General features: G+C 50.5%; 1 protein-coding gene across 8 annotated transcripts in view; it reads right to left on the bottom strand.

Annotated features, from left to right (window-relative positions):
* Positions 1-24,276, bottom strand: part of Prkar1b (protein kinase cAMP-dependent type I regulatory subunit beta) — a 139,111-nt gene that overhangs the window by 74,729 nt on the left and 40,106 nt on the right. For all 8 annotated transcript variants that reach the window (XM_042268222.2, XM_042268221.2, XM_076560624.1 and 5 more), the window contains 2 exons: positions 20,657-20,827; positions 17,997-18,088 (listed from right to left, as the gene is read on the bottom strand). In XM_042268222.2, coding sequence (XP_042124156.1) covers positions 17,997-18,088; positions 20,657-20,827 — 263 coding nt within the window. The remainder of the gene's footprint in view (positions 1-17,996; positions 18,089-20,656; positions 20,828-24,276) is intronic.

A 24,276-nucleotide genomic window follows, 5' to 3' on the forward strand; every position in this document is an offset into this window, starting at 1 on the left:
GAAGGAGGGTGTAGCTGTACTCTGGGCCCCAGGAGGAGAGAGTCCTCAGGACTCCCGAGGAGGGGTTCAACTGGCCAGAACCTAGCCCAGAGCCCAAGCCCAGCCTCCCCTCAGACCTAGGGCTTCACCAAACCCTTCCACACTTTATGAAGGCGGGTCTGCAGGAGACTGGAATGGGCAGATGCCCTCAGCCCAAGGACACCGACCAGTGCACTGCAGGGGAACTACGCGAGTCCTGTCTTAAGACAAGGAGATGCGAGCCTTTGGAGGTGACTAGAGGCAGGTCTCTGGTCTCCCAGTTTCTAAAAATAAGGTAGTTGGGACAGATAAGGACTAAAGGCCCCATGATTCTCCACACACCCTTAATTTGGGAATGGGGGTGAGAAACTGGTGTGACCTCTCACAGGCAGCTCCTCCCTCCCACACCTCATCCTACATTTCCCGACAGCGAGAGAGGCCCTGCCCAAGGTCACTGGCAGGGAGCTGGGACAACAAACCAATCAAGCCTTCAGCCTGAGCTCCGAGCTCTGGACACCAGGAGGAGTACAGAGCCACAGAATGAAGCTGGGGATGGAGGGTGCAGGCAGAGGCACAGGTAAGGGCAGACATTTAAACCGGACTGAGGTCCCTGCCTATCTTTGAGAACTCAGCCATGTAGAGGCTTGGGAGAAACTTAGACCTAAGTCTCTGCCATCGGAATTCTCTAATTCCCCATTAGAAAAGCAGCCGTGCCTGCTACCAAGCCTGACACCTGAGTTCCATTCCTAGAACCCAATGGTGGAAGAAGAGAGCCAACTCAAGGACACTGTCCCCTCATCTCCAGGTGTTTGCAACAGTGTCACACACACACACACACACACACACACACACACACACACAATGAGACAGTTTTTTCACCTCTACCGGTTAAAAGAAAGGAAGAAAGAATGATGGATAGAGCAAGGGAAGGAGAGGGGAAAAAGAAAGAGAAAGAAAGACAATACTGAACCCAGCACTGGGGAATCTGTAATCCTGGCACTCTGTGGGTCAGTGCAGGCTACATAATGAGCTCCAGCCAGCCTGGGCGGCAGAGTGAGACACTGTCTCAAAAACAAACAAGCAAATAACAACAACAAAACATGGTAGGGTGCTGGAGAGAGATGGCCCAGTGGTTAAGAGCACTTGTTCTTGCAAAGGACCTGGGTTCCGTGTCCAGCACCCACATGAGAGCTCACAACCATCTGTAACTTCCGTTCCAGAGGGAATCTGATGCCCTCTTCTGGCCCACTGTGGTACTGCACACATGTGGTGCACAGATATACATGCAGGCAAAACATCTGCACAAAATAAAAATAAATCTTAAAAAAACAGAAAGAAAAGGAAGAAGAACCTATGCTACGACTTCCCACCCTGTTCCATGCAATTAAAGGACAGGGAATAGGGCACACTGCCTTCCCGCTGAGGTCCCCAGCCATGCACAATAGTGGCTCACTGGCACACACCTTATAGGACACAGATGCGAACTTCAGTTCCCTGGAAAAGCCATACCCTTTTGAAACTCGAACAGACTCATTGATCAGGAAGAAATTTGTGATTGTGATGAGTAGGGAGGTTTTGGATCCAGAACTGTTTATCTTTTGTTATTCAGTCCTTTTCACAAAAATGTGTTGCCCACCTCTATATCTGACCCTACATCCTGGTGACTATTGAAGAAACCCATTGGAATGTATTAATTTAGACCACAGATTCTACCAGCTAGCATCTGGGACCTGTGATCATGATGACATCACTCCCCTGTCATGCAGAGATGTCATCAGATAGTATCTGGGTCCTGTGATGATGTCACCACTCCTCTGTCCTGCACATGTCTGATGCTCCCCACATTGCATTGGAAAACACCTTGATTTATGACTGAGAAAAATGTAACAAAGCTGGGCAGTGGCGGCAGCACACACCTTTAATCCCAGCACTCGGGAGGCAGAGGCAGGCGGATCTCTGTGAGTTCAAGGTCAGCCTGGGCTACAGGGCGAGTTCCAGGACAGCCAGGGCTACACAGAGCAAACCCTGTCTTAAAAAAACCAAAGGCTTAAAAAAAAGGAAAAATAAAGTATAATGAAACTATTTCTACATTGGAACATGTCACTCGGGGCAACTTGCATCTGAGTTCTGAGGCCACTTGTCACTCAAATTTGGCTCAGAATAAACCTCTTATTCCATGTAGACGTGTGTGTGTGTGTGTGTGTGTGTGTGTGTGTGTGTGTGTGTGTGTGTGTGTGTCTGTGTCTGTGTGTGTCTGTGTTGGCATGGGTATGTGCATACGTGGAATGCACATGCATGTACAGGGCAGAGGTCAATGTCAGGTGTCTTTCTCAATTGCTCTCCACCTTATTTTTTGTGATAAGGTCTCTCACAGAACGTGGAACTCACTAGCTCCAGCTAGGCTGGCCAGTGGGTTTCCCTGCCTCCCTCGAGCCCTACACACACACTGTGTTATCGTTACAGACACCAATACACCTAGCCTTTATGGGTGCATGGGATCCAAACTAGGTCTTCATGGACACACAGCAGGCACTTTATCTGAGTCATCTCCCCAGCCCTCTTCGTCTCTTTGAAGCCAGAACTGTTCTATGCTGACCTGGGACAGAACCTACTTCAATGACCTGAAGGCTGGAACAAGCCTTTCCAGCATTCACAGGCCAATGACACAATGATGTGGACGTGCAGGTGAGCAAGCGTGACTCCGCACATTCACGTCTTCACGTCTTATCTCCTGGACACCCCACAATAGGGAGCAGTAGTGGGGTGCAACTCCCCAAGCCAGAGAAATAAACACATGAGGGTTCTTATCCCACAAGTTCAGTAGTGAGAGATGCAAGACAGAACACTGAGTCGCCTTCCTTGTGGACTATAATGTTAATGGCGGCTATAAAATTACTACAAAGAGAAGCAAGACCGTGTCCCCTGAGGGAGCCAGCCGCTTTGCCAACTCACCGTTATTTCCACACAGTTAAACCTTGATTTCCATGAAAGTGTCACTTTGGAACTGTCTTCTGTTGTAGGGACCCGGCGAGCTCACCACGGGCCACTAAAGCTCCAAGGGCAAGAAAATGCTTTGAGAGACATTTTGATCCAAACCCTGGCTGCTGTCACTACTATACAGGTAATTAAGAACAAGCCATGCTAGGCAAAGTAACTTAGAACTAAGATCTGGATCCGAACGGGAAGAAGATTAACCCCCGAGGTCATTAGCACAGGCCAGGCAAGGCAGTGAGGTGGCAATGTGCCCGGTGGGCAATGCATGGGCAGTGGGTCCTCTGTGTCTCCAGCACTTGAACAGCAGACCAAAGAGACACAGAACTGGGCCAGTGGGAGAAAGCTCAGATGAAGCGCAGTCAGTCACTCATGCATCCAAGGCCATACACCTGACCGCCTGGCACCTCTCTCCAACGTCCAGCAACACCCAGATTTGTGTGGCCAAAGCTTGCTCTTCCACCTCCTTGCTGAAGGGTGCTGGGACCCAAGCCTGGGGCTCTGTCAACACCACCCTACCGGCAAAACCCATTACCCAGCCTATAAACCATCCCAATTCAACCCACTGGAGAAGGGCTGCCCTGGCATCTGCCAGGCCCCTGCTGCCTCCTGTCCTCTTAGAATTAACATTTTAAGATTGTTTTTAAGATGTTAGCACCTATTTGACAAACTGTGAATATATTCACACTTGAAAATGCTTTTTTATAATACATGTGATTTATTTGTGTGTGTGCCTGTGTGTTCATGGATGGAGGTCAGAGGACAACCCAGGAAGTCAATTCTCTCCTTCCACCACAGGGTGGAATCAAACGCCAGCCACCAGGCTTGGCAGCAAACATCGTGTCTCCATCCCAGATAAATAATTATCAACTTAAAATCCATACATTGTCAACTGTTTGGAAACCGTGCTAAATGGCAAGGTCTACCTTTACATTGATTTCTGGGCCGCCTTTGATCGTTGTTGTAGCGTCGTTTGAAAATGATTTCTGAGTTAGCATAGAAAACAATGGGTTCGCTCTGACGCTTCCGTGGATGTGTATGTACCATCCTTGCTCATGTTTACCCCGCCCGCGCTTCTCTCCTGCCCCTCCTCTCCGACAAGCTGCCTCCCCTCCACTAGTTCCCCTTCTGCCTTCATCGCATATAGATTTAAATCGGGGTTCTACATATGAAAGGAAATATGACATTTTGTCTTTCTTCCTCCCATTATCTTCCCTCCCCGCCCCCCCCCCCCATGGTCCCCTTCTTCACTCTACAAAGTCCCGTTCCACTTTCAGGTCGCCACACGGGTCAGCTTCAGCATGCCCCACGCTCGTCGAGGCACTGCCAGCCGTGTGCCATAGCCGTACAGCCTATCTTGACTCACCGTGGCAGAGGACTAGACAGGGAGGAGCCCCACACGTTCGTTGTGCAGCTCCTTGGAGGCCACCGACGCCAAGCCTGCCACCTGGCAGGTTTCATTCAGTAGCTGAGCAAGGCCTTGAAGTACCCAGCTTTCCTCTGACTCTGTCCCCAGTGAGCATGGCCCCATCTGCCTGTCCTGTCGTCCGGAGGAAAACAAGGGTTGGCTCTTGGCAGTGCCGGGCTCTTCTCTCTCTGAAGCCATCACTATCTGACCATTATTGCCACGATGATGTAACACTCCCCCCAATGACACCATCTTCATACCGCCTTCCTCATCATCACTATCCATCACCACCACCATCATCACCATCCTCATCATCCCCGCCACTACCACCACCATCATTACCACCACCACCACCAGCACCTTTATCACTACCATCACTACCACCAACTTCTTCATCCCCTTCCCCATCTTCACTACCATCTTCGCCGTCACAGTTACCACTGCAATCACATTCTTTATCGTCACACCTCTGCACCAGTATTACTGCACCAGTACCTGGGGAACATACCATCTCACATACCGTATGTGTTAGCAGTGTCTCTCTCTTACTCTGGATCTCTTCCATTGGAATGAAGCGCCACAAAGCTAGACTGTTACCTGTGTAGCTCCTGACATGCCATTTGCCCCCTAAAGGAGATCTAGTCCGAAGGAGATGCCCACACTATGCTTGTGGACTGCATGAGTACAGCCTCCACCACAATGGTGTATCCCCCACTGCTGTGCATGCTTTAGAGCTGCCGAACAGATCCCCGGGATGTTAGAGTATTCTCGGGAAAGTCCCTCCATCCTCAGTTTCCCTTTTCTGTGTATGGGGTAATCACACACCTATCTTAGCGGTTTTCAGGGAGTTCCTGGGGATGCAGACCTTCCTGCAGTGTGAGGGTTTGCTAGGCAATCAGTGTGTGTGGCTTTGACAGGCAAGATCCAACTGCATCCTCACAAATGCTTCCACATCCATGTCTACCTCCACTGTCTCATACCAAGGCTGCAGGAAAAAAGAGCAACAAGCTAGGCATGATAGCATATAAGGTAATCCCAGGACTCGGGAGGATCACAAGTTCTAGGCAGGCCTGGTCTACATAGCAAGTTCTGAGACAACCAGGGCTATGCAGTAAGATCCTGTCTTGAAACAACAGGAAGAAAGAATAAAGGAAGGAAGGGAGGGAGGGAGGGAGGGAGGGAGGGAGGGAGGGAGGGAGGGAGGGAGGGAGGGAGGGAGGAAAGAAGGGAGGGAGCAGCAATCCACATGTTCCCCTCTACTATGTCTACACCTATGGACCCTGTCACTGCCCGACACACATGGAAGATTTACAATCAGTACTTATAGAATGTACGAATGAATGATTGGGTGGCTGGAGAAATGAATGGATGGATGACAGATGGAATTTGGATGGATAGACAGAGCCACCTATTATATGATAGGTGGATGGATGAAGGGTGAGTGTATGTGATGACTAGATGGATGATGATGGCTGGATCAATGATGAGTGGTAGATGATGTATGGAGATAAGTGATGGGTGGGTGGATGATTGATGGGTGAATATGGATGGTCAGACAAATGGATGGTTTATGCTGATTTCTCTCTGTGTAACACCAGATAAATCAGAAAACGTTGTAAAATACGTGAAAGCCTTTCTTACTGCTTAGAAATAAGAGGTCACTGGGCCGGAACTAAGAAGGCAGAAAGGAGTAGTGGTTCCCAGTGACCCCAAATGGTTAGAGAGCTCTGTTTTGGGTGGCCTGACCATTTAGTTTCGGCAGCTGTCCCCCAGCTGTCCCCTCCAGCTGTTCCTGGGAGTCAAACCTCTCTTTGTTTGCCCCATTCTTAGCAACTGTTGCCTTTTCTGAAGGACAGCATGAGCCAGCTGTCACCCGCAGGAGGAAGAGCAGAAAGGTTGGTGCTGCGGGGAGACACTTTCGACACAGAAGAACCTCGCCATGTGGCTTCTGGAGGATCCTTCATTTCTCACACTGCTCCTTCCTCACGGGCTCTGTCACAGAGCAGCCTGGGAGATTCAAAGGGCTGAAAACAAGGGTGCCTTTTAAGCAGCTCTGGATATAAACAAACATAAACCCAATGGGCATCACATTTTAGAAGCCTGTCTCCGCGGCTGGCATCGCTGAGCAGAGAGTGACCGCGGTGCTACCCACGATGCGTGTGGAATGTGGTGTGGTCGGGAGGACCGAAACTGGACTGATCATCTGAAACTAAAACATCTGCAACAGTGATGATGGCTGATGGCTGCTTCCAGGGTCAAAAGGTAGGAATGTGACAAGGACACCAGTGAACATAAACTGTGAGGTGGCGGCTTGGGCCAAAGCCTTTCTCCTTTGTGTGCCTTTGAAATTTCCCCTACCCCAACCCCCCAGATGTTTTTAGATCACGGGGCTGGGGAGCTGGCTCAGCTGGCAAAGTGTTCATCTTGAAAGCGTGAGGACCTGAGCTGGATCCCCAGAACCCACGTAAAACGCCAGGCATGGTGGCACATGCCTGATTCTAGCACTGGGGAGGCAGGAACAGGAGGATCCCTGGGGCTCACTGGCAAGCCAGTCGAACCAAACCAGCAAGCCTCAGGTCCCCATGAGAAACCCTGTCTCAAAAAAAACAAGGTAGTGGGGCCAGCAGGATGGCTCAAGGGATAAAGGCACTTGCCACCAAGCCTAATGACTTGAGTTCAAAACCTGGAACATACACGGGAAGGAGAGAACTGACTCTCAAGTTGTCCTCAGATTTTTATATGAAATGTCCCCTGGTTTTCACAGAAATGCTTCAGCTCCTCTCCCCCCTCTGAGGGGGGGGGGAGGAGAAGGACGAGGAGAAGTAGCAGCAACTAAAGTGATTGGCTCCTAAGGTATGACACCCAAGGTTGTTCCTCTGGTTTACACATGCATGTGTACCCACACAGACACACTTGTCCACACACACACACACACACACACACACACACACACACACACACGCGTGTGTGTGTGTGTGTGTGTGTGTGTGTGTGTAGTCATCTTGGAAGCTAAGCAGGGTCTGGCCTGGTTAGCGCCACCTGGGAATACTCGGTACCACAGGTAAAACAAAGTAAAAAGTGAAAACCTGTCTCTTGTACCTGCAGCACCCACTGCACAGAGACACCTGCCATCAGCATAACAAATAAGTCAATGACGTGGGGGCAAAGAAGGTGGAGTCAAGAGAGGAAGTGGGGGCAGGTGAGGATGGGTATCATTTGGGGAGGGCAGGCTTGGCCTTTTCCTATAGTTTCCCTCATTCATAGCCAGCTGGTGCATCCCTCACAAACCACTGGAAGCAAATAGACCACTTTTACACATTGGGGCTAAAGGGTGGAGACCGGGGAACACCTGCGGTACCTGGAAGGAATCGGCCTCTCTTCTGGGACCCGATCACCAGGAGGTTGAGAAAGGGCACAGTGGCCCAGCACACCACCTTGGAGACATCTTGCAAAAACCTACAACTACAGTGCCTGGTCCTGCTGAGCTGCAGAGAGGAGATTCTTGGACCTAGTGAGCTACCTGTGAATCTTGCAGAGGTCCTTCCCAAAGAAAGGCCTACCTCTTACCCCTGAGCACAAGAACAATGAGCATCCATATCTCCACCTAAGTGCTGAGAAAACAGAGCCCTCTCCCCTCTCCTCTCCCCTCTCCCTTTCCCCTCCCCTCCCCTCACCCTTGTGGGGCTACTCAGTCACCTAAAGATGAGTTGCTCAGAGAGGAGCTTTTGGCACACTGCAAACACATACTGTGGAATTCTAGACATTTGAAACACATTAAGCACTGTATTAGTAACATTTTTGTTGTTGTGACAAAACACCGGGTAAAGGCAACTTAAGAAAGGAAGAGTTTATTTTGACTCACTTTATCATGGTACAGAAGATGTCCACAGAAGTGTGAGGCAGGGGTCACATTGCATCCTGCTATGTAGTAACAGCCTCCTAAAACTTTGCCATCCTGGAATGGGGCTCTTTAAGGCTTAGGAACTTAGCACAACTTATAAGTCTCAAAAATTCCCTGAAACTTACAAGTTCAGAAAGCCTTGGAGGAAGGAGTCACTTTAAGCAATAAAGTTTGCTGTGGAGAAAGAAGACGGACTTGTCTGTCCAGCTGCCTGCAAATTATTCAGAGAGCTCCAGAGTTGCAGCTTTCAAGAGCTGTCACGCTTGCTGGAGCAGGCTTTCCATGATGCAGTTGCCTTTGAGTGATCCCTGTCCCTGTAAGTAACCCCTCACCCACATTCCTGTACATAACCCCAGTCAACTCATTGGTTCACAAAGTTGAACTTTGATGTAATCATTTCTTAGCTCTGTCATCAGTTGCCTATCTTGGGAGAGCAGATGTTTGCTTGGATTTACCCAGAAAGATCACACAACAACCCACAGTCAGGAAACAGAGATGGATGCTGGTGCTCAGCTCATTTTCTCCTTTTTATTCAGTCCAGGACCCCAGCCTAGGGAATGATCCTACCCAGATTCAGTGTGGGACTTCCCACCTCAGTTAACCTAAGCCAGAAACCCCCTCACAGACATGCTCAGAGGTTTGCCACCCAGTGATTTCCGATCCTCTCATCTTGGCAGTCAAGACTAGCTATCATGAATGCCACACAGACAAAGCCACAGGCAAGATCCACAGCAAGCGTGGATGGCCATGGCCAGGAAGAGCACCTGAGCACCATACTGTCATCATTCCCATGCTTTGAGTTAATGTAGCTCTGGGGTCCTTTCCAGACAAGGTCTCCACGGACATGGAACTACCTTGTAGTTGAGGAGCACTCCATCTCCCACCACCATAAAACTGCCTACTTGCTAGGAAATTCTAGACATAAGGAAAACTACTATTCTCTTCAAAAGGCTATTGCTGTTCATGCAGTCAACCACGGGTAGCCTGCTTAAGCTCTGTGCTAAACGGCACTATTAGCATTCCAGCCTCAAGGAAGATATTGGGAGGCTCTTCAAAATAATGAGCACCCATTAAAGGGCCATGAGGTCCAGGCCTGTCATCCCAACTACTTGGCAGTTTGAGGCAGCAGGATGGAAAGTTTGAGGTCTGCCTAGACTAAAGAGCAAAGGTCTACCCAGGAAACTTGGCAAGACTTTGTTTTAAATAAGAAAATTAAAGAGGGATAAAGATATATCTTAACAGAAGTCTGTTCTATTCTAGCATAGAATCCCCCAGTGAGGGGCTGGGGTGTGGCTCAGTGGTGGAGCCCCTGCCTAGAATCCCCCAGTGAGGGGCTGGGTGTGGCTCAGTGGTAGAGCACCTACCTCAATTCCCCAATGAGGGGTTGGGTGTGGCTCAGTGGTAGAGCACCTACCTAAATTCCCCAATGAGGGGCTGGGGGGTGTGGCTCAGTGGTAGAGCACCTGCCTAGAATCTCCTAGTGAGGGGCTTGGGTGTGGCTCAGCAGTAGAGTACTCACCTAACATGTAGGTTCAATCCCCAGTGCCTCAAAACAAGAAAGAAAGAAAGAAAGAAAGAAAGAAAGAAAGAAAGAAAGAAAGAAAGAAAGAAAGAAGAAGGAAGGAAGGAAGGAAGGAAGGAAGGAAGGAAGGAAGGAAGGAAGGAAGGAAGAAAGAAAGAAAGAAAGAAAGAAAGAAAGAAAGAAAGAAAGAAAGAAAGAAAGAAAGAAAGAAAGAAAGAAAGAAAGAAAGAAAGAAAAAGAAAGAGAAAGAGGGAGAGAGAAAGGGAGGAAGGGAGGGAGGGAGAGAGAGAGAGAGAGGAGAGAGAGAGAGAGAGAGAGGAAGGAAGGAAGGAAGGAAGGAAGGAAGGAAGGAAGGAAGGAGGAAGGAAGGAAGGAAGGAAGGAAGAAAGAAAGAAAGAAAGAAAAGAAAGAAAGAAAGAAAGAAAAGAAAGAAAGAAAGAAAAGAAAAGAAAAGAAAGAGAAAGAGGGAGAGAGAAAGGGAGGAAGGGAGGAGGGATGAGAGAGAGAGAGAGAGGGAGGGAGGGAGGGAGGGAGGGAGGAGGGAGGAAGGAAGGAAGGAGGAAGGAAGGAAGGAAGGAAGGAAGGAAGAAAGAAAGAAAGAAAGAAAAGAAAGAAAGAAAGAAAGAAAGAAAGAAAGAAAGAAAGAAAGAAAAGAAAGAAAGAAAGAAAAGGATAGAACATGGAGCCAGTATCATTAAAGGCAAGCTTCCAATTTCAGATTCTAAGTTCCAATCCAAGTCCCTGAAAACAGCCCAAGATTCGCTAACCTCAGCCCAGAGCGAACCTGGCGTTATGAAGAAGAAAACTGAATCTGTTTCTGCAGGCCAGTAAGCGTCTCTTCAAATGAGGCCTCGTATTTTTACAAAAATGCTAATTTTGTTTTTCAACACTGCCTGAAAAGGAAGCACAGAGCCTCGAAGCCCTTGCCAGGCTGGAGAGGAGGAAGGGGGTCGAGAAAGCTCCCAGCAGCGGGAGCCAGCTTCCTTGGCTGCATATGACTCGGCAGACAGTGTGTTTTTCCCATCACCTGAGGCCCAGAGCCAATTTCTGCAAAAACAAGCTGCAGAGATAGGCGGGTGGAGGAAGCGAGACCACACAGATAACAGGAGACAGCTGTGGGAGCCACACTCGGGCCAGAGGCCGGAGTTTTAATTAGAGCAGCAGAGAACAGAGCTACTGGGTGAAGCACCTGGACGCCCTTCTGTTGGCTCAGGTAATGAGGCCCCCAGCCGAGGGCCCAACACATGCTGCAAACACGCAATGCTTCCTAATTACCGCACTGCTTGGCCCTTAGGGCTCAGTCATGCTCCCTCTTGGGGCGCGCTATCAAACACCTGGGAAGAGACAGGATGGAGCCCCAGGGCCTCCACCTCCCTCCCAGAGCATCCCAAGGCTTCTGAAGTACCATGGGAGCTGTGCTCTGAGGATGCTGGGACTCTAGCCAAGCAGTAACTGTCCCATTTCACTGGGAGGGATGAGGGTCTGCCTGGCTTCTGATGGAGACACTCAGCAGACACTTGCAGACACTTGCTGCCACCCTGGGGTATTTGCCAGGAACATCTTGACTCTGCACAGAGGGGTCACGAAGGGGCTGGTGTTTGGGGACATGACATCCTGGCTGAAGCCTCAACTTGGACACTTGCTGCTGAGCCTGGAGCAAAGGCCAAGGGTCTTCCCTAGCCTGGGTCCCTGGAGAGCTCTTCAGTATATAATGGCCTCTGGAGACCTTCTTCTGAGTATGGGAGTCTCAAGGACCACAGCAGCCTACTAGGTAACTGAGGCCCCGGATGCAGTGAATGACTTCCTGAGGCGGTCTCAGGATGACATCAGCACTCTCCTGAGTGCTGAGTCACAGTGGGGACTGGCTGCAGGTGCATTGGCAGCAGAGCCAGCTCGGAGGGACAAAGAGAAAAATCTAGGGAGAAGCCCACAGATGGTTGCCACCTGGCCACCCAGGCAAAGGACCGTGAGAAGAGGGACGGCAGTATCACAATGATGACGATAGTGATACTGACCTTCATGTGCACACACCCACAAATGCACACTTAGCTAAAATTTTAAAAGAATTTTTAAAAGGTAAAGATGGTGGTCATATTTGTGGTGACGGTGGTGATGATAGTGATGGTAATGGTGGGGGTGGGGGTGGGGGTGGGGATGGTAGTGATGGGGATGGTGGGGATGGTAATGGTGGGGATGGTGGTGGTGGTGGTGGTGATGGTAATGGTGGAAATGGTGGTGGTGGGTCACAGTCACAGTCACAAAGTGCACAACTCTCTCACCTGAAGCTGTATCTAAGGGATTGTGTGCGCATGTATGTGTGCATGTGCATGCGGAGTGTGCAAAGGCGCTCTAGGCCAGCACTATTATTGGGGCCTCTCTCAAGCCCCCAACACCCACTAGGGCAGAGTCCGTTCCCTGCATGTGGAAGTCGTCACCTCGGGATATAGGGCCTCCATATACAGAGTGTTCTGAGGATGCTCCCAGCAGCAGGCGCCAGCTCGCTCGGCTGCATATACCCAAGCTGCTCAGTCTCCTCATCCCCATGCAGCTGGGGGAAGAAAAGGGTGATATGACCAGTCATCACCGGGGCAACCACACGCTGGACCGCTGGCTCTGCTTCAGAAGTGTTGCGTTGCCTTCGGCAAAGGGCAAGAAAGGAAACTGAAGCCACAGTTCACACCCTGTGCAAAAGCCCAGAGAGCCTTCCATAGGAGCCCACTGGGAACACAACTGTCCTAGAACTTACCAACTGAGCATCAGCGTGTGTGTGTGTGTGTGTGTGTGTGTGTGTGTACAGGTGCATACACATGGGTACATGAGTGTGTGCATGCATGTGGAGGCCCTCAGTGACTTCCGCTCTTGTTCCTCAGCTTCTGTCCATTTTGTTTTTCTGTCTGGCTTGCAACCAACCAATTAGACCAGGCTGGCCAGCAGTCCCAAAGTCCCATCTGTGTCTGCCTCCCGCCTCCGCTGGGGTTACAAGCATGTGCCATCGTGCCCCCCTTTTTTCTGTGGGTTCTAGGGACTGAACTCAGAAGCACTTTACCAACCGAGCCATCTCCTCAGTCCCATCACCCTCTTCTAAATGAAAGGATTTAACTGGACGGCATCTTGCCCCTTTCCAAACTTGAGTGTCTCTGATACAGCTTAGAAAAACTCCTGGACAATAAGTTTGTCTTGAGCCTGAATCTGGAGGGAGAGGCCATCGGGAAAGGATGTGTGATCACCCCTACAAGGCATTGTTCACTTTATTCCACTCATGTGGGGAGAGAGGGGCCCCGAGGTCAGGGCCCAATGCCTGCAGGCTTGGAACTCTGCCCTTGCCAAACCACAATGAGCCAGACAGAGCCGCTAAACCTGGCTTCAAGAACACAGGGGAAGGCAGTTCTGGAAGCTGCACAGAGCAGCATCATGTGAGAGATCTGGAGTAGAAGCCTCCCTGCCTGTTCCCTCAGGACCACTTCCTGGAGCCAGCACCAGGGCCAGGAACCAGAGTCTACTGTGTACCCATGAAAAGAGAGTTTTCCTCTGTGGAAAACAGCAGACGCACATGCCATGTGAACCCCCCCGCCCCTCCACGGCTAGCTCTGCAAAGAGGTCTCATTAACCCAGCCATCTGCTTCCTCGGCTTCTCGGCCCCTTGGCTGGAGATCCCACAATTCTAGAGTGTTATCAGTGACCTGCCTCTGCCATAAATGACCAGACAGAGCGGGACTCACTGCCTACAGTTGTACGACAGGGAGCAGCCCTGGGAGGGCCAGCCCTGCCGAAATCAGCTGTGACCCCATAGCATGTCCACAAAGGAGTGAATCGGGCCCGGTGTGGGATCCCTACCTACCATCCCAGCTGTCAGGAAGCCGAGGCAGGAGGATAACAAGTTCAAGGCTTACCTGAGCTGCATAATGAGACCTCGTCTCAAAAAGGCAGAGAGGGGCAGGGGAGAGATTGGTCAGTGGATAAAGCGCTTGACAAGAACCTGAGTTCAAACCCCAGAACCCATACAAACACCGGGGTTCAAACAGGGATAATTGTAAGTCCACAAGGCTCCACTCCTAGATGAAGAATCACAGTAGATGGCTGCTGAGAGAGGGGACATCAGTCTTCTCCCAGGAGGAGCCCCCGATAGGCCATCCAATCCCAAGTGGACAGCCCTAAACACTTGTACATATGAGTAACACTAAATGGACTCCGCAGAGGGTGTGTGTGTGCGTGTGTGTGTGTGTGTGTGTGTGTGTGTGTGTGTGTGTGAAATAAATACAGAAGGAATCCCAGAGGGAGTTGGGGAGAGGGAGTTGGAGGGAAGAGAAGAAGGGATATAAATATAGTGTACTCATGTATGAAATTCTAAAAAAAATAATAATAATAATTTAAATTACACACTTGTAATCCAAGTCCTTAGTATGGACATCTAAGTCCAAGAATGGACCCTGAGGCTCACTGGCTGTCCAGCTTGGACTACTTGGTGAGTTCTAGGCCAGTGAGAGACTCTGCTTCGGAAAATCAAGGTATATAGTGCCTGAGGATGGCATCCTAAATTGACCTCTGACTGCTACATGCACGTACCCACATGGGCATGTGCACACACATACCTCCACACACACAAGTTGATGTCCCTGTACATACACTGAAAGGAAAGAAAAGGGGTGGGGGAGAGACAGCCTGTTGGAGTGACACCACCATGGGACAAGTGAGTTCCTATCTAAGGAGCAGAAGGGGGCCACAGGGGTGCCCATGAAGATCCACCCAGGGTCAAGCAAGGGGTCCCAGGGCAGTCCCCAGACAGCTGCCTTTCGCTTTGAACCCCTCTCTCTGCACCTGTTGAGGTTTTCACCGTGTGAATGCCACCCCTCATTCCAAGTCAAATCCCGAATGACAGTGGAAACGGATGCATAAGCCCAAGTTAGAACAGGCACAATGCTGGGGAGGCAGCTCAGTCAGTACCATGCTTGCCTCACAAGCATGAAGTCTGAGCTCAATCCCTGGCTCCAAAGTAAGAAGCCAGCAGTGACAGTGCTGGGGGCGGACCCTTCTGTAGGCTACGAATGTATATTGCTCTCATTGGTTGATAATAAAAGCGGATTTGACCTATAGCCAGGCAGAATCAGGCTGGGCGGGAAAGCCAAACAGAGATACAGGGAGACGAAGGGCAGAGAGCAGAGACACACAAACCAACCGCCCAAGGAGCAAGATGCCAAAGGACCTATACACCAAGGGCCACGCAGCAATGCATAGATTAACAGAAATGGGTTAAATGTAAGAGCTAGTTAGTAATAAGCCGGAGCCATCGGCCAAGCATTTATAATTAATATAAGCCTCTATGTGATAATTTGGGAAGTGGCCGCAGGATGGCATGGGACAGAGAAAACCTGTATTTATATGACAAGGTGTGCTTGTAATCCTGGCGCTTTGGAGGCGGAGACAGGTGGATCCCCAGGACTCACTGACTGGCCAGCCTACCTAAATCAGGTTCCAGGTTCAGAAGACACTGGGTTTCAAAACATAAGCTGGATGGTGAGGAATGACCCCAAGGTTAACCTCTGGAGCTCATGTGCACGCACACACACACACACAGAGAGAGAGAGAGAGAGAGAGAGAGAGAGAGAGAGAGAGAGAGAGAGAGAGAGAGAGAGAGAGAGAGAGAGAATATTTCATTCAACTGTTTCCCCCTGGCGACCAGAGCTGTTTCCCCAAGAAAACACAGCTAGCAGCTGGACAAGGGAATCCCATGGCCGCCATGGCCAATTATCATGAACTGGCACCCAAAGTGAGAACTGTTTTTCTCAACACTTCCAAAAACTCAGAATCAAGAAGTAGAACCAAGGTCCAAACTGCATCCCTCCAAGAGCTCTAGGAGAGGCCCTTCCCGCTCCTCAGCGTCCTGTGACGCTAGGCATTCCTTTCTGGTCACCATGACACTCCATCTCCACTTCTGTGGCAGGTAGCCTCCACACAAGTTCCGATCTTCCCTCCCCCTCCCCCCACAAGGGCACATATGCCACTCAGAGTGCCCTAGAAAATCCAAGATCATGCCCATCCATGTCCTCAAGTGTGGGAGAAAGCAGTCCTCAGAACCAAACAGCCGCCATTTTTATCACGTTATCTGTGCCTGCATGCAAGTGTCAGTCATGATCTTGCCGGTGAACTGATGATGGAGAAGATTATTTTAAGGTATGTTACTTTTGTTTGGGAGGAGAGCTGGAGGAACGAGAAAGAGGAAGACTCCATTGGCCAGCCACTCAGCTACACAGCAAGCCACGGAGTAAGAGTAAGATTTACAGAAGGAAGAGAACAGGAAAAGCCCAGAGGCAAAAAGTAGATGGGATAATTTAAGTTAAGAAAAGCTGGCTAGAAATATAAACTAAGCCAAGCTAAGGCCAGGCATTCATAAATAAGAATAAGCCTTCATGTATGCATTTATTTGGGAGCTGCCCCCCCCAAAAGGAGCAAAAACACCACCACATTCCCCTTTGAGAAAGAGGAGGTAGTGAGGGTCAGTGGACCCCATCGAGGCTCCAGCCATTCCTTCCGGCCTCTGTATGCAGTTTGCCCTCATTTCAAGAGGCCTGGAAGTCAGGGGTGCCAGGATACATAGGCCGGGGAAGGTGAGCCGAGGGCCTCCATCGCCCATGCTCTGTTAGTCCAGTGAGCTCACTGAATCCCCAGGGGAGCTTTGGGGGAACTGAACTTTCTCCCTAGAACCTTAAAAGGAGCGGGCAAATGGCATCTATGTCTCCCAGGGAAGGAATTCACTCAACATCAAGTTAATCACATCTGATGTCCTTCTGTGCCATACGGAGGAGCATTCCTCCTCCCAGGAATTGGCTCATGTGTACCATTGGGGGGCCTCATTCCCTACCAAACCAGAGTTGAACCTTACGGGTTACTTTTCTAGTCACTGCTGTCAAATCCCTGAGAGACGGAACTTAAGGGAGAAGCCTTTCATTTTGCACATGGTCAAAGGAGTCAGCCCCCTGTGGCAAGGAAGACAGAATGGCCTGGGGGGCTCTGTGCACCGTGGAGGGAGCTCACAGTAAACGTGCTCACATGTTGGCAGAGCAGAACGCAGAGAACATGCACCCAAAGTGAGGTGAAGCTATAACGCTCAAAGACCCACCTCTGACAACCAGGCCTCGGGTCTCCTAGCTTCTACAAACTTCTACAATACCAACACCAGCTGAGGGTCAAGAGCCCAAGCACGTGAGAGCTGGCAAGATGGCTCAGCAGTAGAGGTGCTTGCTGTCAAGCTTGGTGGCCTGAGTTCCATCGCCAGGACTCACACAGTGGAAGGAGAGAACCAGTTCCTGAAAGCTGTACTCTTACACACACACACACACACACACACACACACACACACACACACACACACACACTAAATAAACAAACAATAGATAAATAAATAAAGTTGGGACACAAGTTTGTAGGGCGCATTTCACATTCAAATGCTAACAGAGGAGTCATACTGGCCTCCTACATTGGTTGATGTGGACAAAAAAAAATACCTATATTTTGAAGTGGGTCTCATGTCATCTAGACTGGCTTCAAACTAGCTATGAACTCCTGATCCTCCTGCCTCCACCCTCCAAGGGTTGGGATCACAGGTTGGGATCAAGGATGGCCTTGAACTCACAGCAATCCTCCTCCCTCAGCCTCCTGAGTGTTGCGATTACAGGCATACACCACCACACCGGATAAAACTTTCTGGTTTTTCTAATCATTTATACAATGAACTTCCCAAACACAACACTGGGCCCCTTCCTGGCTCCCAGGTTTCTCTCCATGAAATAACAATTTCCATCCCACTCTGCTGTTCTGATTGTTTTAGAGAAGATAGGGCCAGCACTGACACAGGGAAGATGCTGGAACATTCAGCCACATGATCAGAGCAAAAGACAGCATTCCAGTGTCTTACTACAAGCTTAAGCATGTGGAAGCTGTGAATCCCGACCCCATAATCAAGAGACGGCTCACCCTCCCCCAGGACCAGGGACACAGCTTTTGTACTGGTCCAGATGGGCACATAGCACTGTATTGTAGAAGTTGCCCCTTCCTTGTGAGCCCACAGGAAACAAAAGCCTGCTTCTCCCAAAGCCAGCATCCCCATAACTCCCAGCAGGATTCAGCCAGGAGGGGTGGTGTGTAAACCCAGGCATGCCTACCTCCTCTCGTTGTCATCCAGGTGTGAGAAGAGCACATTCTTGGAAATGGCCTTAGCCAGTGCAGTCATGGTCTTATAGTCCTTGGGAATGACCTGTGGAGAAGCCATGGAGCAGACCTGTTAGCCCTGGGGAGGGAGCTAGCATTCCAAGCTTCTGCTGGAAACTAAGGCAACATTCCATCCTGGAGCCGCGATCCTGCCATCCTCATGAGACTAGTATCAGGCCGTGCTAAAAGAACACTAGGGAGTGTCACATATATTTTTCTTTAAAAATTTTTAATTACATTTATTTATATACTGGGTAGGGTTTGTCTGCCATAGTGTTCATATGGAGGTCAGAGACCAACCTGCCAGAGGCAGTTCTCTCTTTCCACCATGTGGAGTCTAAGCATCAAATTCAAGTCATTAGGTTTGGTAGCAAGCATGTTCACCTGCTGAGCCATCTTGCCAGCCCACCTTTAGAAAACTTTTATATAAATAGAAAGCAAGAAAACTGGAGTAGCCCAGTAAGAGGCTTGGGCACTGTCTCTAATCTCTAGAGTTTGGAATTGATTGGGGCCTGTGGCTCTTTAGAACTTCAGAGCCACCCTAGAAGGTGCCAGAAGACAGTACCTTTTGCTAATTTTTTAATCTCACTGAATTTGTAGAAAGATATAAGCAGCTGTTTAAATATTAAAAGGGTGGGAGTGTGATGATATAGTGCTTTCCTAGAATCCCCCAGTGAGGGGCTCGGGTGTGGCTCAATGGTAAAGCACTTGCCTAGAATCCCCAGTGAGGGGCTGGGGTGTGACTCAGTGGTAGAGCACCTGCCTAGAATCCCCAGTGAGGGGCTGGGGTGTGACTCAGTGGTAGAGCACCTGCCTAGAATCCCCAGTGAGGGGCTGGGGTGTGACTCAGTGGTAGAGCACCTGCCTAGAATCCCCAGTGAGGGGCTGGGGTGTGACTCAGTGGTAGAGCACCTGACTAGAGTCCCCCAGTGAGGGGCTGGGGTGTGGCTCAGTGGTAGAGCACCTGACTAGAGACCCCCAGTGAGGGGCTGGGGTATGGCTCAGTGGTAGAGCTCCTGCCTAGAATCCCCCAGTGAGGGACTGGGGGTGGCTCAATGGTAGAGCACCTGCCTAGAATCCCCCAGTGAGGGGCTGGAGTGTGGCTCAGTGGTAGAGCACCTTTCTGGATTCCCACAGTGAGGGACTGGGGTGTGGCTCAGTTGTAGAGCACCTGCCTAGAATCCCCAGTGAGGGGCTGGGGTGTGACTCAGTGGTAGAGCTCCTGCCTAGAATCCCCCAGTGAGGGGCTGGAGTGTGTCTCAGTGGTAGAGCACCTGTCTGGATTCCCACAGTGAGGGACTGGGGTGTGGCTCAGTGGTAGAGCACCTGCCTAGAATCCCCAGTGAGGGGCTGGGGTGTGACTCAGTGGTAGAGCTCCTGCCTAGAATCCCCCAGTGAGGGGCTGGGGTATAGCTCTGTGGTAGAGCATCTAGGCAGGTTCTCTACCACTGAGCCACACTCAGACCCCTAGGGATTCTAGGCAGGGGCTCCACCACTGAGCCACACCCTCCCCAGCAGTCCCTCACTGTAGCACTCTAGGCAAACACTATACTGTGCCATGACCCTCACCCATTGAGCTTTGGGAGTCCTACTAGATTCATGATGAATAAGTTGCCTCCATGTTTTAGCCTGATTCCTTTCGCTTTCTTAGATGATCTTCTCCTGTCCCGGGGCCTTGCCAGGGACATTCAGTATTCCACCACCTTGGTCTCCTGATCTGTGATATGTCTCACAGTCCTCTGCTTTTGCTGGCCCTGGAACTGTGTGCCACATGCCACTCTCTGCATACAGGCCCTGACGATGGGACTATGTGAAGCTCTGCACACAGTCAAACTGTAGCTCTAGGAGCGGGGAAGAGGATCACAGAGGGGACGCGCTCTGAGGAGTTTCTTTGTTTTGATCTTGCTATGAAGCTCAGGCTGGCCTGGATCACAGGCATGCATCACTATACCTGGCAGCTTCCTGATGGATTTTACCATGATGCCAACATTAGTTTTCATCATCTACTCATACAGTATTAAATCCTGGGATGAAGGCAGAGTGCAGTGGCTCTTTAGAGTCTGCAGTGCTTCTGTTTTTCAAGACGAGAAGAAGCATTATGTATGCTGATAAGGATGATGAATGGCCACCACCCAGTTATGCACCTAAAAATGACTAAAATGGTGCAACAGGCTGACCTGTGTCTGCCAAATGCCTGTCCGGGACCCCTGAAGCACCCTGGTGGAGGGATTTGCAGACCAGGCCTGTGGGGGATGTTTGGGTTGGTGAGGTTTAAGGGTAGACAGAGTCCAGGCCTCATAGTGCCCTGAAGAGAGACAAGAAGACATGCAGCAGGACAGAACTACAGCCTGTCTGATCCGGGAGAACCCCTATTCTCCCCAAGACTGTTAAAGTCCTAAAACTATAGGGAGCTGCTGACCGCGCCCCACCCCACCCCCACAAAAGCTACATCAAACACTAGTTGGTTCATAGTTGGCCATGGCGACAGCAATCCCACACAGAAACAAGACTCCCATCCCATCGGGCCCCATGCTCCAGGCAGACTGGAAATGTAGATCCTCCGGGCTGACAGAGGTAGCCTGGCTGTGTGTGGAAATTTGGCAGGGTTCTTTACCTTCCTCACGTAGGAGACGGCGTCTTCTTCAGTGTAAACCTCGGCGCTCACACCACCCCGCCGGCGGCGTGCCTTTACCACAGGGTTTGGAGGTGTTGGGGAGAGCTCATCATCATAGGAATCATACTGTGAGTTTGACTTCTGCCGAGCCAAGATCTGCCTGTTTTCCTCCTGTGAGGGAAGAAAGGGAAGGTGAAAAAAAAAATTGGCTGTCATCCGAGTGTTGGGGCTAAGAACTGTCATCCCACCTATACTCAGGAGGCTGAGGCAGGAGGATCAGAAAATTCAAGTCCAGCCTGAACTGAAAGTGAGATCCTTGTCTCAAAAAGTCAGAAGGGATCTGAGGATGTAGTTCAATGGTAGAGCCCCTGCCTAGAATCCCCCAGTGAGGGGCTGGGGTGTGGCTCCGTGGTAGAGCCCCTGCCTAGAATCCCCCAGTGAGGGGCTGGGGTGTGGCTCAGTGGTAGAGCACCTGCCTAAAATCCCCCAGTGAGGGGCTGGGGTGTGGCTCATGGCAGAGTTCTTGTCTAGAATCCCCCAGTGAGGAAAGAAAAGACCATACCAGAGAGCAGCAGTCAGAGCAAAGCCTAGCATGAAAGTCCTGTACATGGAGACAGGGTCCCCAGAGTCTTCAAGATGAAGCAAGTGACTCACAACTCACTCCACAAGCTCCTCCTCTTCCTCCTCTACCTCCTCCTCCTCATCATCATCATCATCCCTGGATGACCTTCCTCCCCCAGATGCCATTGATGTCCCCTCTTTTACTGCTGATGGTGTGAAAACCATCACTTCAGGACCTATAACCATTACATGGTTAGCCCTCTCTCCACCATCCCTCCAAACATGGCCCCTCTCCTGCCAGGCCCTGGGCATCTCCACATTCCCTTGCTCCCAAATGGGCAACTCTGCTAGCCATAATGCTCACCTCAGACCCTCTTCTCTTCATTCCTATATTGAGAAAATTTGTTAATGAGCCTGATCCTGGTGCTTGATGCCAATCTCTCATATTCTGAGGCCACCCCTGAGTATTTAACACCCTATGGGGGAGGGGGCTCTATTCACCCTGAACCCTGGTCATCAAACAGGACAGGACCTATCTGTGGTGCCTCACTCTGCTCCCACCATATGACCATTCACTGCTCCCTCTGGTGGTTGATCTGCCCCCAGGGCCTTTGCCCTTGCTGATCTGGAATTCTGGCATGCCTAGAACTCCATATGGCCCCACCTCCCATCTGGAGGTCTGTGTTCCACCGTTCCTTAAACTACAGTGACCTACTATCACAAGACAAATAGTGTTCCCTCTCCAAATTCATGTCCACCTCAAACCTCACCAGGAAATACATTTCTCCACAAAAATGTATCTCAGAATGGGATAAAACAAGATCATAGATGATCTGAACAGATCCCCAAATCTGATGAGAATGTGTTTGTAAAACCCAAGTAAAAAGATATCGAGTCCCAGGGAGAGGCCACAAGAAGATGGAGGGAGAGACTAGAGTAGCACACCTACAAATTGTGCTGTGGACACCAGAGCCAGAGTGGCAAGAAGGACACTCCCCAGACCTCTTTGGGGAGCACAACCCTGTGATGCCCATCCTCAAGAGGCCTGGCCTCCACAGCCCTAAGGCTGTCTTTGAGACACAGCACTTACTTAAGAAAAGCACAGAGCAGGTGTTAAGAGAGCTGCATCCTCTCCCCTACCCCCAGGTAGCTCATGATGTCCAGGAAGCCGGTTCCTGCTCGGGCTGTAGTCTGTCCTTCGTGTATGCCAACTTCACACTAATCTCAATAGTGGTCACCTCCCCTGAACCTCCAGAGAGGGGTCCCAGTTGTGGGAGATGCTCAACTGAGCCCCAATTCTTCAGGGAGAAGTAGAGGCCAGAGGAGGCTGGCCACCCATTCCACCCACTCATGCCCCCTCCTCTCCCCTTCCTGACTCCTCACAGTTCTCTCTCTCTGTGAGGAGCTCCTAGCACCTTGAATGCCGCCCACCATTCACCTCCAGCTCAGTCAGGAGTCTTCCTGGTAGGACAAGATGGTAGGATGTCTTTCAGTCTTCATAGAGAGGGCTGTGGTCAGTCATCCCACAACCCACGGTGTCACCTCCCAACCTCTATCAACTGCAGTCTGGAAATACTAAATGGAAATTTCTAGAAATGAAGAGTTCCTGAGCTGTCTTTTGTTGTTGCTGTTGTTTTGCTTTGTTTGATCATTTTTGCAATGCTAGCCGTGGAACCCAGGATTTGACACATGCTAAGTAAGCTCTCCACCACTGAGCCTTTCACTGGGGGATTCTAGAGGTGATCAACCACTGAGCCATGTCTCTAGCCCTGTGCTTGCTTTTACTTTGAAACAGGGTCTCACTAAGTTACCCATGTTGGTCTTGAACCCATAATCCTCCAGCCTCAGCCTCAGGAATAGCTGGGGTTCCTTCTCATCCTCTTCCCCACAACCCTCATGACTTCTCTCGGCTCTTGGGACATCCCCGACCCAGATCCCTTCCTGTGCCATCAATATGATGGAGTCTTCTACCAGGTTGGAGACTCCCGGATTCCCCCGAGGGCATCATTGGTGGGTGTGGAACTTAGATGGACTGGCTGCCTCCTCACCAGTGCCTTCTAATAGCCCCAGACAGAACCCATCCAGTCCAAGGCTGAGACCACAGCTCCAAGATGCCCAGCTTCAGACACACAGTATGTAGGATCCTGGAAGATGACTGCAGTGTCAGGCAAAGTCAAGGCTGGGTCCCTTCCTGTGATCCTGAATCTTCTCAAACATCACGTAGACAGAAGGAAAGAGGCTGGCGTGAGAACTCAAGGTACCTTAGCTTCCTGCTGGCTATGAGGTTTGCAGCAACCTAGGCTGCCCCGGAGGCCTGTGAGAAAAAGGAATGCTTGCCTTCCGAAGGCCCTGGGTGCTATCCCCAGCACCACATAAAGCAGTGCTCCTGTAATCCCAGTACTCAGAAGGGAGCGGAAGGAGGATCGGGAGTTCAAGGACAGCCTCGGTTACACAGCAAATTCAGAGCCGGCTTGCGAGACACATGTGATCCTGTCTAAAAAGCAAAAACAGGGCCCTCACGTGGAAAATTCCAGCTGACCTTTGTGGGAATCGGAGCATAGGAGACCTTCTCAAACAGACCTGAGCCGGCACGGCTGCACGAGGGATGCCAGGTGTCGGCAAAGCCCTGCCAACACTGGCTACAACCCCCAACCTCATCTTTCTGACATGTGCCAGCTGGGGCCCACTCCTCACAGAGGTGGGCGCAACAGGCTATCTACCTGCTGCTCTAACCACAGGGTCCACATCTCCACCTAGCAGCCTGGCCAGGAGAAGGGGCCCATCCCCCACCACGGCACTTCATCACAGTGACTGGCTGAATCTCTCTCAGTGCCTCAAATCAGTGGATCCTGAACACCCAGCCAGGAAACCACAAAGAACTCTGAATGCGGTTCTACAAAGAGGTTTAAAAATATCTTTTACAGAATTTCCCGCAAGAAGACAGCAGGTGGGTGAGGCACCACCCCTCTCTCCAGACACTCCACGCTAACGATAGTACATTAAATATGTGCATTTATAAATCGACACCACCAAGGAGACTGGGAAAGACGCCCGCCATC

Source organism: Peromyscus maniculatus, chromosome 23, assembly GCF_049852395.1.
Source record: "Peromyscus maniculatus bairdii isolate BWxNUB_F1_BW_parent chromosome 23, HU_Pman_BW_mat_3.1, whole genome shotgun sequence".
Classification (NCBI taxonomy): domain Eukaryota; kingdom Metazoa; phylum Chordata; class Mammalia; order Rodentia; family Cricetidae; genus Peromyscus; species Peromyscus maniculatus.